Source organism: Populus euphratica, unplaced genomic scaffold (assembly GCF_000495115.2).
Source record: "Populus euphratica unplaced genomic scaffold, PopEup_1.0 scaffold62.1, whole genome shotgun sequence".
Taxonomy (NCBI): Eukaryota; Viridiplantae; Streptophyta; class Magnoliopsida; order Malpighiales; family Salicaceae; genus Populus; species Populus euphratica.
This window is the reverse complement of record NW_011499939.1, coordinates 774,270-794,195: the sequence shown is the minus strand read 5'-3', so window position 1 is coordinate 794,195 and position 19,926 is coordinate 774,270. Positions and strand designations below refer to the sequence as shown.

The window sequence follows — 19,926 nt, the reverse complement described above, 5'->3', positions numbered from 1 at the left end:
TTGAAATCAATGAAAATGAATTTTATTTCGCTAAATCGAGCATTAACCAAGCGATATAATATTTCCTTGACACATCATGACTTTTATATACAAGCATGAAAACAAATGACCAAAACCAATCAGAAATCAAATCAATGTTAAAGGATCAAATAAAAAAAAAGCAATCAGAAATCAAATCAATGTTAAAGGATTAAATAAAAAAAAAATTAGGAGCCAAAGCATAAAAAATCCTAAGGACTAAAAAAATAATTATTGTTTGAATCAATAATATTTGTCCTACGTGCCCTATTGAAATACTAATTGCATTTAGAATTTTACTAGTTTTGATATCATCATTTCACTGTAGCGAATCAAAATCCAATGATTGCATTAAAAAAACATATAAGAATAATGTTTTTTTTTTCATCATGCGATAAAGTATTTGAAATGAAGATTAAAAACTTGGTTAGTATAGGTCAAATCAATCAACTACCATATATGTTAATAAATAAAAAATAATTAGTGTGGTTTATTGACTTAAGTGGCTACCTTGTTAAAAAAAACAATGAGGATCAAATCACATATAGAAAAAAATTCAATTAAATTTTTTTCTTTAAAACAAAGCAAATAATAATCAGAAGAATGATAAGCAAATTTGATACATAAAAAAAATAGAAGATGAATATAAAAAAAATCCAATTTTATAAACCATTTTCAATAAAAAAAGAATATGGATCAAATACGAAAAGAAAATAAAATAGATAGCTAGTATGAAATTATGAAGTGCTATGCACTAAAAATGAGGCTAAGAGAGAAAGAAAAAAAAAAAAAGCCCGTCAACACTAAACCAAATGTTAGAACACCATACATGCTTAATAGGAACAGAGAGGTTACTAACCACACCATAGAAGCTCATAATTGATCGTTTAAATTCTTTGTACGCACCACTAAAAGATAACAGAATGCCTAACATGTGTTATGTATATGTTAGTCACTTTTTTTAATATTTTATATTTATTAAAAAACTAAATTGCTTCTAAAACAATATAAATATAACAATAAAACCATTGTGAAAAGATAAAATAGTCATTAGTTAATAATTTATTAATTTTTTTCTTTTAAGGGTATTAATATCATTTTATTATGCTAACCAGATTAAAAATATGTAAATAACCTTGATAACAGTTAATGATTTTTTATCATTTTATTATGCTAACCAGATTAAAAATATGTAAATAACCTTGATAACAGTTAATGATTTTTTATCATTTTATTATGCTAACCAGATTAAAAATATGTAAATAACCTTGATAACAATTAATGATTTTTTTTTAGACTTATTTAGTAAATTAACCATGTAAAAAAAACTATAAAAAGTAGAATTCTCCTCGAATAATTTGCTAATAATTAATGAATTTTATAAAAAAATAGAACTATCCTTATTAACAAGTTTGCTATTTTTTTTTATAAAGAGCAAAATGATAATTGCACAATAGTAACTAATTTTTTTTTAATAATTGCACAATAGTAACTAATTTTTTTTTTTTTAAAAAAAGCTATATAGTAATTTAGAGTGCACTATGAGTATGTGTACAATGTTTTTCAATGTGCATTTCACCCTTTTATTTTATTTATTTTTTAAATAATTTATAAGATAATATATCAACCATTTGAATCATAGCAACCATAAACCACGAGTCCACAAGTACTCTCTATGTTTGTCGTACCTCGTTTTTTCTTCTTGTATTTTGATCTCTCCCCTTGAAAGAAGTTGATCATCAAAACAAAGTGGGGTCCTTCCTGCTTGCTTTGCCTAGACCAAAAAATACTTGAAGCACCAAGACCAAATCAGCTATGGCATTTTGTTGAGACTTGTCTTTAAGCCCAACTTCAACCCAATTCACAAGCAATGGTAAGGTGACTTCAATTACTATTTCATAGATTGACCCCATGATATAAGTTGAAAAGGAATATCTGCAAGCCTCCATGGACGCACCTTACTAGTTGAAAGGAGACTTGGAGCTCAATTATATTTTTGTGAAGATAATTTGTTTAATTCTAAAAAGAATTTTCATGTATTTCTTGTAGAATAAGTTGATGAATAATTGCGAAGATGGGTTTGGAGGTCCATTGACTCTGTGAAGCTGGTTAGTTTAAGCTCTAGCCATTTCGGCCTATGACCATGGAGAAAATGAATCTAAGATTATCATTGTTGGTGATAAAGAAATTGTGCAGTGTTATTACTGTTTTTCATTTTTTTTTAATAACAATAATAATAGAGAATGTGAGGATTATTATTTTGTTTCTATACTTTAAAAAAAAATTAGATAACAATAATAATAGAGAATGTGAGGATTTCTATACTTTTAAAAAAAATTTATTTGAATTTATATAATTTATTTTTTTATATTTCAGTTTTTATTAAAGTATAAGTCGAGTATGAGAGTTATGGCGTAAAAAAAAACTAGAAGGAATGCTAATTTTACTAAAAATTATTTCTAAATTTAGATTTACGGGCTCCAACAAGTTTTGTAACCAGGCTAGGCCTTGGCTCAGGACAACATCAAATGGGCCTTGAACAAGGGTTTAAGGATTAAATCGAAAAAGAAAAAGATCATCCTGCTTTCCCTAGGGTTTATATCGAAAGTACTGTCCCTCTCTGTCAGCACCGAAACAGTCACGGAGCCTGCAGAGAGAGGTGATGGATTCGTTTTCGTCACATTCAAGTATGGGATCTGGGTCACCCCAAATGTCAGCAGAAGATTTTAAGGACCAGTTAAAGAATCAACTTGCACAAGCTTATGCCCAGGAGTTCCTTGAGGTTTACTTTTTCTCTATGAATCCTTCTCTTTCTCTCTTTTTATGTGCTTCTACTATTGATGATGATTTCTTGGCTTGTGACGTAGTCTTTTTCTTGCTTCCCGATCTTTGGTGGTTTAGTAGGGAAATTTGTTTGCCTTTGGGTGTTTTTGGTATAAAGGATGGCCATAGATAGATATTTTTTTGGTTATGAAAGATGGATTTTAGTTGATTTTTAGCTGAAAGGATGTATTTTTTTTTAACTGGGTTTCTTTTAATTTTGGTTCTTACGTGAGTGTGAGGGTTAAGTTTCAATTCGAGGGAATGCATTTTAGGGTTGGAGGTTTTATCCCGTGCTTGTGATAATATTGAACTTTCCGATTAATGTGAATTGGTATTTGTCTCCTCTGTTTAAGGGTTATTAGAGAAGGACTTAGGTGGAATGTTAATTTAGTAAATTTTTGTGCTTTTGGGAACAGTCTTGAATTATTCCGTGACTTGCCGTGAGAGGTTGACACATCTAATCTATATGGTTTACAATAAGTAATTACTTATGCTGGCTTGTTATTGTTTGAAGAGTTGGAGATAATGCATGTATATAAATATACCTGTTTTGTGTTTATATGTGGGAGCTTTTGTGAATGTTAACAATATTATTGTCATTAGAGTGTAAGTCTAGTTGACTGCCCTGAGTTGCGTGCTCAATTTTGTGCGAAGAAATGTGGAATTAGAAAATATATTTTTGATTGTTAAAATATAATTTTAGGTGGCAGCTTTGTTGTGGATGTTGAGATTATTGCACATATATATATACTAATGTGCTATGAAAAATGAAACGATGAAGGTGAACTTACAGGTAGATGGGTTTCAGCCTAGCAGTAGAGTTTGTGTAGCTTCAATTTCTTGGAAGAAGTTTTATTCTGGTTACTCTAGTTATTTGTAATTAGAATTACAGTGGAGGTTGCATTAATACATGTGCCCTGATATTAATACCGAAGTTCTAGTTCATCATGTTATAATGTCATTAACAGGCTTTAGTTTCCTGGTAGCCAGAAGGAAACATGTTAGCAAATTTGTATCTTAATAAAGAGCAGTGTCTAGGATGTTGCTTGAGGTACCTACATATATCATTTGCACATCACTGAATCTCTCAAAAACCGTTTTAACAATTTGGGGTCTTTAGCAGCACTTGTGTCGTCACTTTGACACATGATTTTAAAGTGGCACATTTCTTAGAAGCATTTGGCAGTGCTTGATTTAATTCCCATTGAGAAAAGGGAGTCGATGTCATGTACTTTCCTATAGCTTCTCTGTCATTTATGTGCAAGATTGTCCACTTATAGTTCTGTTTCAATGCAGACTGTGAGGGAGAAATGCTTTGAAAAGTGCATTACAAGACCAGGGTCAAGCCTGAGTGGGAGCGAAAGTAGCTGCACCTCTAGGTGTGTGGAACGCTACATCGAGGCTACTGGCATCATCAGTAGAGCCCTTTTCAGTGCACCACGCTGAATATAGTAGAAAGTTTCCTGAAGATGTCCTGCAAACTGTCTAGGGAACTCTTGAGTGACAGCAGAGATTTTCTCTTATATTGTAACCCATTTTATCATTCATAATGTGGACAGATGTTTTCTTCATAATGATCTGTAAAAGATTTATCCAGTTGAAATTCAGCCAATTCTTGGACAATTAGTTAGTTGTGTGGTGTAGAATCTTTTAATAAACCGATAGAATTTACTTGTCCTTGCAATATGAGAATGCTAACATAGCAAGCAGAGCATAGAAGATTACAGAAGTTACTGTGATCTTAATGGATGTATAGAATATATCAGCCCATGTTTCCCTGAAATCCCTCCTTTTGGATCATTTCTCTCATCCCGTTTTCATGCTTTTGGAAAGCTGGAACCCTTCTCCTTCTTTACATCGATTTGTTCTATGTGGGCTGTTTAGCGCCTTAATTTATTTGGAATTGTTAAACTACTCCTATTAACGTGGGCGCCTACTATCTTCTCAGTGCTCATGTTTTTTAGCTCAATTTCGTACACCTTTTATCAATGCATCTGGCCAGTTTGTGTGGAAACAAACTTTTGCCATGTTTATTTAAGATAGAGGTTCCCAGATCTCGCGGGCGAAGGGGGGGAGATTAGCGCCGGTTGAACTACAAGCTCATCGGCTGTATGTGATCTTATACTGATATTGTCTTCTAGCTTATCCACCAGTATCGAACTCAACCAGAAATCTCTTTTGCTGAGATCTTCTGGTTTTCCAGTCTCATTGAGTGATAACAAAGAAGCTAAGATCTGAACATTATTATTGTCATCTTTAAGGTCCAAGAGTTCCAGCTTAAATGGATAATTCATGACACTTTCCTGAAGGATAATGTCGTGCAAACTGTCTCCAGGAACCCTTAAGTGAGAGCATGGTTCTGCGTTTTATATTATATCCTACTTCTAACATTCTTCAAGATTCATGGAGACATATTTTCTTCGATCTGAGTACCAATCTGGCACTCATCTGCAAAAGATGTATCCAGATGAACTTCAGCCCATACTTGGGCCCTTACCATGTCAGTAGAATGTGGTGCAGAATCGTTTATTATTCTTAGAGAATGGTAAACAGTTACAAAAACTGTGATCTCAATGAATGTATAAAATCTGTCAGCCACTGCTTCCCTGGACTCTCTTCTCTTGATTATTTCTCTCTTCTGTTTCTCATACTTCCTGAATCCCTCTCTTCTGCTTTAAACTGATTTGTACTGCGCTGGTTTTACAAGGCCTTGTTCAGAATCATCAAACCACTCCATACATTGACATGGACATCTTCTACGTAAGGGAAGCAGGCGTTGATTCTGCTCAAACCAAAACAGAGCATGCCTAGCCTAAAATCATGGAAAATATTCTGTCATTCATTCTGTTTTTAAAGCTGATTCTAAGTTTAAAATATATAGCTATAAATTGTAACGGAGACTTAGTCTTGTCATTTACTTGTTTCCTAAATTACACTCTCAATTACTCTATATATAATACAGAACTTCTAGAACTTCTATCAATGAAAAAAGTGTGGGATATTTTATTCATTGTAATCACAAGTAATATCTGCTCATCTTATATGGTATCAGAGCTGCCAATCTCTAATGAGTCACAGATCCAATCATCACCATGAGCTCTCCCTCCTATCAAAATCCAAATTTTATTCTCAACACCCAACCTCTTTTCGCAGCAAATAAACCATTAATTGCTCTCAACATCACTGTCTAAATCAATGAAAAGCTGACTTCCTCCACCTTTCCTCAATGGCATGCACAATTTGAAGCTCTTCTTATTGGTTATGATCTACTCAACTATGTTGAAGGCATACTTAGATATCATTCATCTGCAGATACAACAACTGATGAGCTGCGCAAAACCTATGAGGTTCGACAGGATAAACTTATCCTGAATGCTATTTTAGCCTTCACATCTCCTTCAACTACCCCACTAATTGCTGCAACAAAGACCTCTTATAAAGCTTGGAAAAAACTAAAAAATCTATATCCTCTTATAAAGCTTGGAAAAAACTAAAAAATCTATATGCTAGCAGATTATGAACTCGTGCTACGCCGTTAAAGGATGAACTCATCTCAATCCAGCGTCGAAAATAGTCAATCACAAAATATCTCTATACTGTGAAGGCCTTGGCTGATGAAATAGCCATTATTAATCATTCAATTTTAGATGATGGCCTAACCCTTTGTGTGTCAAATGGTTTAGGTCCAGATTTTCGGGAGAGTGCAGTGCCAATTCAAGCCAGAGAATCATCACTAACCTTTGAAGAGCTACATGATCTTTTGGTTTGACATGAAGCATATTTGAGGTGCCTGGAAACTGCAACACAGCAATTGGTTGCCTCTCCTAATTTCACGAAGACAAAGTAGTCAGCCCAAAAGGGGAGTAAATCGTGGTCGTTCAACAACCATGCTAATACACGTGCTATAACCCAGGCCGAAATAGCACTGAACGTGATGTATATTATTCCAAAAACTATTTTGGCAGGCCTAATAATTCTAATCAGCATTACCAGCCTAAATGCCAAATTTAGGACCAGTTGGGCCATATTGCCAAGTTCTGTCCTTAATACCATTCACAGAATGTCTCTGTTAATTATAATACAACTTTCATTGGAAAGGATAAAAATTGGTTACTTATATAACCGCTATCATAATATCACAGGCGATATTCCCATTTTATTGATTCATTTCGAATATGATAGGATTGACGATGTAATTCTTGATGATGGTTTAGATTTGACAGTCTCACGTATTGGTTTTTTTGGCTTTACACTCCCCTCGTCAAATTTTTACATTGCCTGACATTTTTTATATTCCCAATCTTTGTAAAAATTTAATTTTTATTCATCATTTCACCAAATAAAATAATATTTTTATTGAATTTCATTTTTTTATTTTTTTATGAAGGACGAGATCATAGGAACGATTCTACTAAAAAAAGCATGTAACGATGACACCTACACTTTCCCTAACTCAATGATGACATCCAAAAAGTTTGCTATTATGCATGAATGGACTTCTATTGATGGATGACACAAGTGTTTTGGGCATCCTACTCTTAAAATTGTTCATTATCTTGTTAAGATTTTTTCTCTCTCTACTTCATTGAACAAAAAAATTGTCTTTATTATGTCATTCGTGTTCTATCAATAAAGCTCATTAACAACTTTTTTGTCCAAATAGTCTTCAAGGCCATGAGTCTCTTGAATTAATTTACACGGATGTGTGGGGTCTTGCAAATTATACTATCATTGATGGATGAAAATATATATATATTTTTTATCATTACACAAAATATATAGGGTTCTATCCAATGGTCACTAAATCTAGTGTTTCTACTATTTTTCCACATTTCAAAAAATTTATTGAAACCTGTTTTTAAATAATCCATCAACACACTATACTCCGACAATGGTGTTGAGTTTATAGCTTTAAAATTATATCTTTTGTTTCATGGCATAACTCACTACACCATTGTTCCATATACCACCCAATAAAATGGTGTCTCCGAACATCGTCATCATCATCTTGTTGAAATTGGTCTTTCACTTCTTCATAATGCAAACCTTGATTTTTCCTACTAGCCCTATACTTTTCAAACCACCTTTTATCTCATAAATAAACAACCCACTTCTCTTCTTCAGGAAAAATCACCTTTTAAAGTTCTTTTTAGTCAACCACCAAACTAAAAAAAAAAAAAATTGGTTGCATTTATTATCCCCTCACACAACCCTATAACTCAAATAAAATGCAACCAAAATCAAAAGCTTGTTTTTTCTTGGATATTTTCAAACTCAGAATGCATACTAGTGTTCTGACTCTCAAATAAAAAGATTTTTTTTTCTCACACCACGTGTTGTTTGATGAACATCACCAGCACTTTAGCCCTTCTCACCCTGTATCCTCTGTGTCACCTCAAAAAAATTAACAACTTTTGCCCTTATTTGAAACCCCTAACAGTTTAGAGTGCCTTCGTCAATGTTATCTGGAGCACCCGTTTCATTACCAACCCAGGAAGGCTCATATGCCATTATTATGTCCTCCTCGGGTAATTTTGGACCCTCTGTTCTTTTACTTTCTGATTCGTTGCCACCCTTAAATCCCATCATCACTCACCACATCCTCCTCCAGTTTAAAATCAACCTAGTTCTCTATTAAATTTGCCATTATTATACCTTACTGATACACTTATAGGTCTAAATCCTTATCTCCAAAATTCAAACCTCACCGATCCACTTCAATGCGCTCACAAGATGATCACTAGATCAATGAACATAATTTTCGAACCTAAACAAGTTTATACAGTATCTAAGCATCCTCTTCCTCTGACCATAAAACTAATAAGTGTAAGCCAAGCCATTTCTCACCATTACTAGCATGAAGCTATGTTTGATGAGCTCACTACTCTAATGAAACATAGGACTTGGGATCTAGTTTTACCACCTTTACACTGCAAACCAGTGGGATGCAAATGCATATTCCAGGTAAAAAGGAAAGGTGATGGTTTAGTGGAAAGATTCAAAGCCTGTTTGGTTGCTAAGGGCTATAATCAACATCCTAGCAGTGATTACAAACAAACCTTTAGCCCTATAGTTAAACCACCCATTATTAGAATGGTATTATCACTTGCAGTGATGAATGAATGGGATTTGTGGCCACTAAATGTTAACAATGCTTTTCTAAATGGTGAACTCATTGAGATTGTGTTTATGGTACAACCCCCGGGGTTTAAGGATTTGTCCAAACCTAACCATGTTTGCAGGTTAAACAAGGCAATTTATGGAATAAGCCCAAAGGGCTTGGTACACAACACTAAAAAATACCATTTTTCAGTTGGGTTTTCATAATTCCAAGGCTAATTCTTCTCTCTTTGTTTACAATAAAGGATCCAATCTTTGCTATCTACTAGTTTATGTTGATGATCTTGTTATTACTAGAAATAATACTCACCTTGTGGCTCAGATTATTAAGTAATTGGATAACATGTTTTCACTCAAGGATATGGGTCCTCTTCATTTTTTCTTAGGGATTGAAGTGATTCTTACCCGCGCTGGTTTATTCCACTTCCAACATAAATATGTTCGAGAACTTTTAGCCATCACATCTATAAGTGGTGTTAAGGATGTCTCCACTCCTCTCTCTAGAACTCAATCTCTTCAGTTGGTTGATGGCTCTGCTGTCGTAAATAGCTCATAATTTTGTAGCATCATTGGTTGTCTTTAATACCTCTCCTTAACATGCCTAAATATCTTAACAAGCTCTCTCAATTTATATACAAGCCAACTACAAAACACATAATTTTTCATGGTATTTAAATTCACAAAACTAGTAATCCAGTGTTAAGGATATTCTCATATGCCAATTAGGCTAGCAACGTGGATGATCGTAATCCACCTCTGCATATATTAGTTTTTTGGGCTTAAATCCCGTTTCTTGAAGTTGAAAAAAATATAAGGCACTAGCCATTGCAGCCTCCGAGACAATGTGGTTTTCCACACTTTTAAAGGATCTTGCATTCCCAGTGCTAGAATCTCCCCATCTGCTTTATGCCAACCTTGACACTACACATCTCAACTTCAACCCGGTCAATCTTTCATGCATGAAGCATATTCAAATCGACCTTCACTTTGTGTGTGACCTAGTGCAAAAAGAAAGTCTCTAGATAAAACATGTTCATACTCATGACCAACTGGCCGGTCTGTTAACAAAATTATTGTCCAAACAACATATGACACTGCTTCATAACAAGATTGGTCTTGCTGATAGAAGCTCAATCTTGCGGGGGCGTGTAAAGGAAGCAAGTGTTGATTATGCTCAAACCATAATAGAGCATGTCTAGCCTAAAATCATGGACAATATTCTGTCATTAATTCTGTTTTTAAATCATTAATTCTGTTTTTAAAGTTGATTCTAAGTTTAAAATTATATAGCTATACATTGTAAAAGTAGCATACACTTAGCCTTGTCATTTACATGTTTCCTAAATTAGACTCCCAATTACTCTGTATATAATACAGAACTTCTATCAATGAAACAAGTGTGGGGAATTTTATTCATTGAAATGACAACTAATATCTGCTCATCTTATATTCTATGTTCTCAATTCTCATGCTTATTTCCCTCCATTGCAGGCCCTCTTCTCCTTCTTTCATCTTGAATATAATTATCACCATGCATCTGGCCTGCTTCTGAGGCAGAAAACCATCTTCCACAGGTATAACGCGTCAAAATTGCATCACAGCTTTGCCTGTTTTCTTTTCCACTAGTATCCGACTCAACGAGTTCCTCTATAATCTTTTTGCAATAATCTTCTTTTGATTTTCGAGCTCCATTGAGTGATGATAGAGGAGAAACTAATCTTTCATCATTGTTTTCATCTTTAACGTCGAGTACTCCCAATTTAAATGGACAATTTAGAAACCATTTCTCTCGCTCATCAGCAATCATTCCCCAGCTGGTATCAACGGGTCCATGTTTGAATATATCTACAGCCTTAGGTATGCCATCCAAAATCCTTGAAAGGTCACATTTATTCTTGTAATAAACATCAATCAATGACGGTCAGAAGGGGAAGTGTGGGGACTTAGTTCAGCACATTCAGGCAGCTTCGATGTGTCAGCGTTGGCAACTTCATCATATAAGATAAGTGGGTAGGCATCCGAGTAGAATTTGTCGAAACAACCCTTAACAGAACCCGAAATCAGACGTTCTGCATCTTCAAGAGCAGCAGAAGGCCACCTGAAATGACAACACTTTCCACAATATTTGGTCATGGGCTCTGTCTCGCAGCTCAGAACAGGTACAAGCAACAGAGGCCAGGGCCGATCTATCGACATGAGCCATGATATCGGTTAGCAGGTCATCATTTCATGCCCTGGAGGTTGATACATATGATTAAAACATTGGCTTAAACTTTTTAGGATTTGGACTTCCCAAAAATGATTGAAAAAAGTGATTTAGATGTGCCAGTCATATGAATTTCATTTTACATTAATCATCGAATTTGAAAGTGACATAGCATCAAATCCATTGGAAATGTATGTCCATAACTCAGTTTTGTTCAAAAATAAAATTCATCAAATCCGAAAAAAAATGTAAAATTATTTACTTCGAGAAGCCTGAATTTGGGTATTGACCCAACACCTGCCAAAATAAGTCGGCAGCTATCGTTCTCTCCTAACAAGCTGGTCCCTCGAGGAGGCATTTTGAGTTTTTGCTCCAACCTGCTGCAGGCTTACAGTTATTTAGTGCTTACTGGTATATCGGATGGCTCATGGACCAAGATTGCGACCATATTTAAACGTGATATCTATGATTCTGAAACAAAAAAAAAAAAAAAACGTGAAATTTATTTTAAATGTACTCTGGTCGGTTAATCCATTAATCGGAATTATTGTTCATATTTCTGTTCAATAATGTCTAAGATGCTATAATCTTGTTAAGGATGAGATGCCTCATGATTATAGTTATAAAACTCACCAGAGTTATGACACAATTCAAGACATGCATTATAGGTCAGACAAGTCAATCCTAGTCCCCTCATAATGATATCATTCTAAGATTTATTTTGTAAGTTGAAATGAAATTATATTAATTTTTTTTTTTAAAAAATCAAACTAAATATCATATGGGTCTTTACTATGCTGTGGATTGATCCACTAGATCAACCAACTTTAAACAAATCAATTTTTATTTAATTTAATATGAAACTTGGTCTTTGCTAAGTGCTAGGTCACCAAGTTGATTTATCAAGCCGAGTCAAGTTTTATAACATTGCTCGTGATTATGATTGTTAATTATAATTTGATGAATTTTAGTCAAATAATAAATGTGGGCTTACACTATGTCACGAGTCTACTTTTCTCCCCATAAAAAATAATGTTTAAGAGTTGTAATCGCATTCTAAATAAAAAAGAAAATCAATGACTCAGTTTATAGTCACGACTAAGTCTAATAAGTTAGTTTTATTTTAATAAAACAATAAAAAGCAAGCAATGATAGTAAACGAATAAAAATTAAGATAAAAAAAGCAATCATGATAATTTGAAAAAAATCCCTAGAATCATGAAATTGGATTAAGAAAGGGGGGAAATGACCCGAATTAACCCGAGGTAGCATGATAAACATGTAACTTGGATAATATATAGGGCGAGCCAACCTGAGTAATTTTGCTAAACTCATGATTCAAGTTATAAAACTAAAATAACCTAATAGAAAATAAAATAAAAAAACCAAGTTATAAAACTAAAATAACCTAATAGAAAAGAAAATAAAAAAACCACAAAGCCATTTATATATGTAAAAACCGGTATCGGACAATGAAATCAAAAGAGATAGTAAATAATATATATATATATATCATGCATGAAAAAACCACAAAACTCCACCTACAATAAATTAAATATTAAAGGATCAAATTGGAGGAAAAATAATCACACAAGCGGATATAAAGCCAAAAAAAATTAAGAAAATGAGAATAAAAATAAAAATATATATAAATTAGAGGGCACCTATAAATTTTCAATTAAAAGGTGTGAAATTACATAGAAAAAAACTTTAATAAAAGGACAAAAAAAATAAAAGAATGAGGACTATAGTATAAAAAATAATACACTATAAATTTAGATTGAGGGATGAAATTACACAATAAGGTTAATGAATGAGGACTATAGTATAAAAAATAATACTATAAATTTAGATTGAGGGATGAAATTGCACAATAAGGTTAATAAAAAATAAAAATAAAAAGAATGAGGATCACAGTAAAAAAAACAACATATGATAAATTGAAATTGAATAATAAAAATAAAAATAAAAATTAAAACTTTACAAAAAAACTAAGGATAAAAAATTAAAAATCAAAATAACTATCACCAAATTTGAATAAAAAAAATTAGTAGTTACTCTAAAAAATTGGGGGCTATATGCGAAAACTTACCTTGGACCAAACACAAGGGTTTCTTTGACTTTAAGGCTAGGTAAGTAATTTGCCTATATTGAAAAAGTGAAACCCTGCAACTATTACTGCACGCCGTGTTTTTAATGGGCTTGAAGAGTATTTTTTATTATTATTTTAGTGTTCATTCCAGAATAAAAGGACTCTCCTACCCCCACTAGCCAGCCTAAATATTTTTGCTTTGAAGGGAAAATTGTAAATTTAATATTATAATCTATATTGGATTTGAGTCTATAGCCACAGTGTTTGACATGCTCCCATCCCCTTCTCTTTTATTATATTTTGTTATTATTATGTTATTGTTATATTATGTCAATTTTATTGTTATTACTCTAGTTCCTTTGTTTAATCATACTTACTGGCTGCTTCACACTTACGAAGACATTACAAGTACGTACTTGGCAGGAAATAATTAAATCCAATGGGCTATGGATGTGCTGCTAACTTATAATTATATTTTAATTGAAAAGAGTACTAATCTCCTTCCCTAATGATCATCTTCTTCTTTCCTATAGGGTAACATTTAATTTTACATAGACCACAATATCTTGTCAATTAAAAGTATTATATTTAGGTTTTATCTAATGAGAGTATAATATAAGGTTATAATATAACATATAAGTACGTTAAAATGCCACATTTGTTTGTTAAATTTAGGTACTACAAGGTACTTTTGGAATAAATAAATATTATTAATTAATTAATCAACCACTCGTATATATGTATATAATGTAAACGTTAAATAGGCGGATTCTACTATGCATAAAAATATGGAATGAAAATTAAAAAATAAATAAATTAAACTAATCACAACAAAGTTATTTGCGAGTTGCCATTAATAATAACAGGTATCTCTAGTACTCTTGTTAGATTACAAGTCATTTGTGATTTGCCATTAATAAACCCCTTCTTCGGATTGACATATATATATCCAGATTTTCATGAATAAATTATCTTGAAGCATGTGGCTTACTTGTTTTTATAAGCCATGCGTTATCAACTCCTGTCACCCGTTGGTGACTATTGATTGTATCATTTGATCCATTTCATTAAGATTTTCTTAAAGGTACTAGGGTTTTTATCATTGGAGCGTAGTTGTGTCTACATTTTCTTCTTTTTCCCTATCTTCTTTCTTCCTTTAATTTTATGTAAATCCAATTTAATCATTATCACAATCTTTAGATTTATAATTAAAAATTAAATAAAAAATATAGTGAAAATAAAACATGAAAAAAGAAGAATAATTTTTTTTTTTATCTTAATGTGGTTGCAAGTGAAGCTAATAAGAAGAAAAAAACACAAATTTATAAAGTATATTAATTAAAAAAACTAAGAAAAAAAAAAGAATTCATACCTAAGCATTAAGAAGAGAGAAGAAGTTGAAGAGAAAGAAATATATATTGATGTTTTTTACATATGAGGAAGAGGAAGAAGAAGAAGAAGAAAGAAGTCTCGTCTGTTGTGAAATTATGGATTTTAGGTTTTTTATTGAAGTGTTTTACCGACGGATCATTAAGTATTAATATAATATTTTTTCCAGAAACCGTCAAATATCACCAACAATTTTTTAAGCCGTCGGTGATTTTGTCTGTAAAGAACGGTAATTAATAATGCAATTGCTACGTGAACAGTTCCAGAGCTCTTTGGAAAATACCTACAGAATTTTTCATCGGTGATTTTCTTTGTAATTGACATGATGAATAGTATTCATAGTTTACCAATAAATTTATTGACAGAATTTATTCCGTCGGTAATTCTGTTGGTAAAAATAGCATGTCATTATTTTTTAATTATTTTTTAATTTTCTGGCAGTGAATTATCTCTTTAAAATATCACTATTTTTATTAATGTCATTTACCAAACTATGTTATTTTATCATTTTTTTTAAAACACTTAACCATCCTAGGTTTTATGATGATGATATACAATGTCCACTACAAAGTGGCACTCTCGTAAATTTTTCTTTTACCCGAAATGTCAAGCAACATATGCACACACAAGAAAATATCTATGGTAAACAGCGTTGCAAAATAAATTTGAAGATACGCCTTTAATTGCTCAAGTTTCAAAACTCTCATTTTGCATCCTGATCCGTGTTTCCTACAAAGAGTAAGTAGGGAAAAGAAAAGGATTTCTTTTATTTTATTTTTTAAAATATTCTTAAATTAATTTGTGACATTTTATATTAAACTAGTTCATTAGTCATGCTATGCTATGAGTCGAATCAATTTTTTTAGTGCAAAATAAAAAAATAGGCACAACTAACATATTCTTAAATAAAACAAAAATTTAAACTATGTGAAAGTTTGTTGAATATGATTGATTGACTTAATGAGTTTAGATGTAATTTGAAAAATCTAAGAAACAACAACAAAAATATGATTGATTGACTTAATGAATTTAGATGTAATTTGAAAAATCTAAGAAACAACAACAAAAATATATATTTATAAAATTAAATACCGATAAAATGACAAAACATTTATCAAGATAATAATAACTACATAAAATAAAATAAAATAATTTATAGAGATCAATTTAAAATAAAATAAATATTAAAAAATAAAAATAACAAAATAAATTCAATTAAAAAATCAAAGAGAATAAAAAATCAAAAGATAAAATTTAACAAAAAAAATAAAAGTACATGAAAAAAGACCTAATGTGTTTTGGCCTTAATAAGAAACGCCCATGTGCACTGGTTTCCTAGATCAAGACATGTGCCTGGGCTTTGATTTTTTTTTTAATAAGAGGTGAAGGTTTTTTTTATAAAAAATTAATAGAGGCATGCGTGTTCCATGCATAAATTTTAAACCATGTTTTTTATCCCAAAAACACCAAAAAAAAAAAACCTCTAAAGACTTAAAAAACCCCCTCCTTTTACCTTAAAAAAAAAGTCCATAAATAAAGAATTACCTGGAACTCAAAAACTTCTTGAGATCATATTTATTATCTTAGGAAATTCAAGGCGCAATAACACCCTAGTGTAAGTACTCTATTGAAATCATGGACCCATTAACTATTTTAATGGTTGGAATCATTGCAATTGATATTTTATCTCTGTACCATTAAAATTTATTGACTTTCTCTTTTTAATCTCAAATTAGGAACAAAAAAATAAAAAAAATAATGTTTTGGATAAAAAAAATTAAAAAAATAACTTAAAATGGTTAGTTGAAAAGTTAGAGGACCAAAGGTAGTGTTTTGAGTCAATTTCAAAACATCCATCAAGTTTCTCCATGTTTTTTGTTTGGTCTCTCATATTTTAATTTCACCATTTCCTAACAAATTGGAAGAAACTGGTCTTCAATTTGGCCACCAAAGAATCCAATCGAGAAAAAAGCAAATTTGAGGATGAAAATGGGAAAAAATGTTACTACTCTAGTCTATACCAAGACTGTGACGGGAAGAACCATAAATTATCTAAAGTAAAAGATTGATATCCTTTAGTTTCTTTTGTAATTAGATAACTACTCTCCGTTACAATATGGATCAAGCAAACAAAAAAAAAATGTAAGAAAAGAATGTTTAAGTCACAGGAAACTCAAAAAATCAAGGATCAACTCAATAAAATGGTAGGTTTATGCACATCAGTTTAGGCAGTGCAAGGAAAAAACTTTTGAATATCCACACGAGCGTGAGGCAATACCTATATATTCTAAATTTTTTTCTTATATATATGTTTCATAAAAGCTCTTTAACATTCTAACAAGTATTTTTTTTTTAAATTATTGTAAGAGAAACCAAGTTACAAAACAAGTCCTTAATTCTACAATTTATTTTCTTATTATCTATTGTAGACTTTAATTCTCATATTTATTTATCTTGTTAGACTGTTGTTGGTTACAAGCCTATGCATACACCTACATTTTTAGAGACAAACGTGAAAATCACCTGACTTAAAACACTTAGCCTTGCTAGATTTTCTTGTTATCCTTTTGCTTGGTATTCCTCTGTCCCTCCTTTCAAGAAATATCATGTTGACTTTATAGACTTTATAGGCATAATTTTGTTATTATGTGTGGTCTCGCACCATATGATGGTGGGACTACCATATTAATTGTTTGTTATTATGTGTGGTCTCGCACCATATAATAGTGGGACTACCATATTAATTATCATGAGCTGTCTCTTTTAATTTAAATATATTTGTATTGTAGATATAGTAACAAATTTTTACAAAAGAGAGAAGAGAAAAATAGAAAAGAGAGGAGAAAAAAGGAGGAAGAAGAGGTAGTTGTACTCTCTATCTTCATTATTTGATTACCAGCTTGTTCACCGTTGGATCGAGTTGAGATTTTGACAGCAGCTTCTAGACATATTACTCTTCATTCTGAACGGTTGGATCGAAGATTGGTGGTATAAAAGCTGACCGTTTTGATAAAAAATAGAGTTTTTAGTATTATGAGTTTTTCTCAAATACTTTTTGTTTAATCTTGTTGTATTCCAAGAATAAATTATTCTTGATGTTATTTATGTTGTAGCTCTTAGTTGAATCTAAGAAAGAATAATTGTGAACCCATTATTTTTTGATAGTGAAAGGTTTTAAGTGGACTATGATCTCATGGTTTTTCCCGTATTGAGTTTTTCATAAAAAAATCTTAGTGTTGATATATATATATGTTGCTTTATATTTGTTGATTGTTTGATCTTAATTTTGATTGCATAAAGAGAAAAAAGAATTGAAATTTATGAATAGTGAATTAATCCAGGTATATTGATATCCGATTATTTATTTCTAATTTTTTCAACACTTGTTTGGCGAAATATTCTTAAAAACAACATTTGTACACGTCTTAATATTTGTGTTTTGTTTAGTATCTTTCTAAAAATCCTTGCATGCATGTCTCTAGAATTATGTTTTTATTAAAAGGATCAAATTGGCCGAGCCAAGCCAAACCTAAATATGAGCTTGAATTTTTTTTATTGTTATGATATATAAGAGATGACGTATTTGATTAAAAAAATAAGATTTTTTTTATTGTTATGATATATAAGAGACGACGTATTTGATTAAAAAAATAAAGATAAAAACATAAAATAAATTTATTTTTAACACGATAAAAATATAAAATAAATTTATTTTTAACATTATTTTAAAGTGAGTTTTTGTATCTTCAAAACAATTATAAGGTAAATTTATTTTATTTTAAAAACATAAATACAGTGAGACATGTCCCCTTCATCCCCCGCTATCTTTCTTTTATCTCTGGACATTAATTAATTATATGCTACATAATAACTGGTAGATCCCATTCATCCAATGATGCAAAAAGAAAAAAGAAAAAAACAGTTCAATAAATCCTGTTAACAAATTTAATTGAAACCCAACATAATGAAATAAGTTGGATCTATTAGCTATATTGGTGATGAAAATTTTTGAAGCTTATATTGTTCAAGCATGTATCTCCACCCTCTAACGAACTCATTAATTCATATTTTTTATTTTAAGCTTTATATATAGTAAAATATATTATAATATATATAAATTAACTAACTTTGAAACTCGTCAATGAGATGAAATATTTCCATGTTTGAAAGTGCAGTTTTATATATATAGACACACACACACGTAGAAAAAACATCAAACTATTTTTTTTTTCAAACCATAATTTCAACTACAATTAAACCACCATAGCAACAAGGTCCTAATTGGTTGGATTAATTACCTGATAAATCATTAGCTTCAAGAGATCTTTTTTGTTTTAATTAACATTGCTAGAAACCTATTTGGTTTCGTCGATGTGCATCATGAACTCACCCCTTCCTTCCACCTACCAAGTTCCCTCGGACGCTCTTGTAATAACATGATCAAGATCATGCCCAAGTCATGAAATCCTCAGTGATCTGATGCGTTGTCCGGTCTTGTCAGATCACAGTTGGTACTGAATTTTAGAATTTTGAAAGAAAAGAAAAGGAGATGTACCAAAGGGAGGACACTTTTTCTATTATATTTTGGTTGATTCTCGCTCGTGGTTTGGCTCTGAGCACCGACACCAGTGGGAGCTAAAATCCATGTGATTTATTCAACAATCTGAGCAGGATGGTGTCCAATTTTTGTCAAGATGCATTGAGGAATTTCTCGTTGTTTCATCATTCGGAGACTTGATAATGCGCGGTGACGATTTTCAGAGACACTATAACCAAGAAAGGTTTTGTTAGATTCTTATCTAATAATTCCTTTAGTGCAAAAAGTCCTATCTAGTAATTCTCACACGATACTATCAATCAAGTGCAATTAATGTTACTCTTTCTTTCTTATTTACCTTATCTCTATTTCTTTTTCTTTTTTGAAAAAAAGAAGTTTGTAGTCATAATTTTCAAATCTTGCCCAATTCCATGAATTGATTTTGAAATTTGATTATCTAACATTTAATCCAAATTAAAATCAAATCAATTAAAAAATTATCTTGCATAATAAAACTAATCATAATATTAATCGAACTGATTAAAATCCAACAAACTTGACCTAACCTAATCCGGTTTATACATATATATAATTGTAATCACCAATGTTTGCTTTTACATTATTCAACAAAATAACTTGACCGTCTGGTCCAACTCAGACTCTGCCAGCAACTTGAAGGCCATTCATAGTTGTTTGGGTGGGGGGGGGGGGGGGATTGTGCTGCCAAACTCTGACGGGGGG

The 19,926-nt window shown here is 31.6% G+C and overlaps 1 protein-coding gene across 1 annotated transcript; it reads left to right on the top strand.

Annotated features, from left to right (window-relative positions):
- The first annotated feature begins 2,597 nt into the window (after positions 1 to 2,597).
- Positions 2,598 to 4,525, top strand: LOC105136832 (mitochondrial import inner membrane translocase subunit Tim13-like). The gene is made up of 2 exons (XM_011042322.1): positions 2,598 to 2,800; positions 4,138 to 4,525. Exons 1-2 carry the CDS (start codon positions 2,681 to 2,683, stop codon positions 4,285 to 4,287), a joined length of 270 nt encoding a protein of 89 aa, XP_011040624.1. The 5' UTR covers positions 2,598 to 2,680; the 3' UTR covers positions 4,288 to 4,525.
- The last annotated feature ends 15,401 nt before the right edge of the window (positions 4,526 to 19,926 follow it).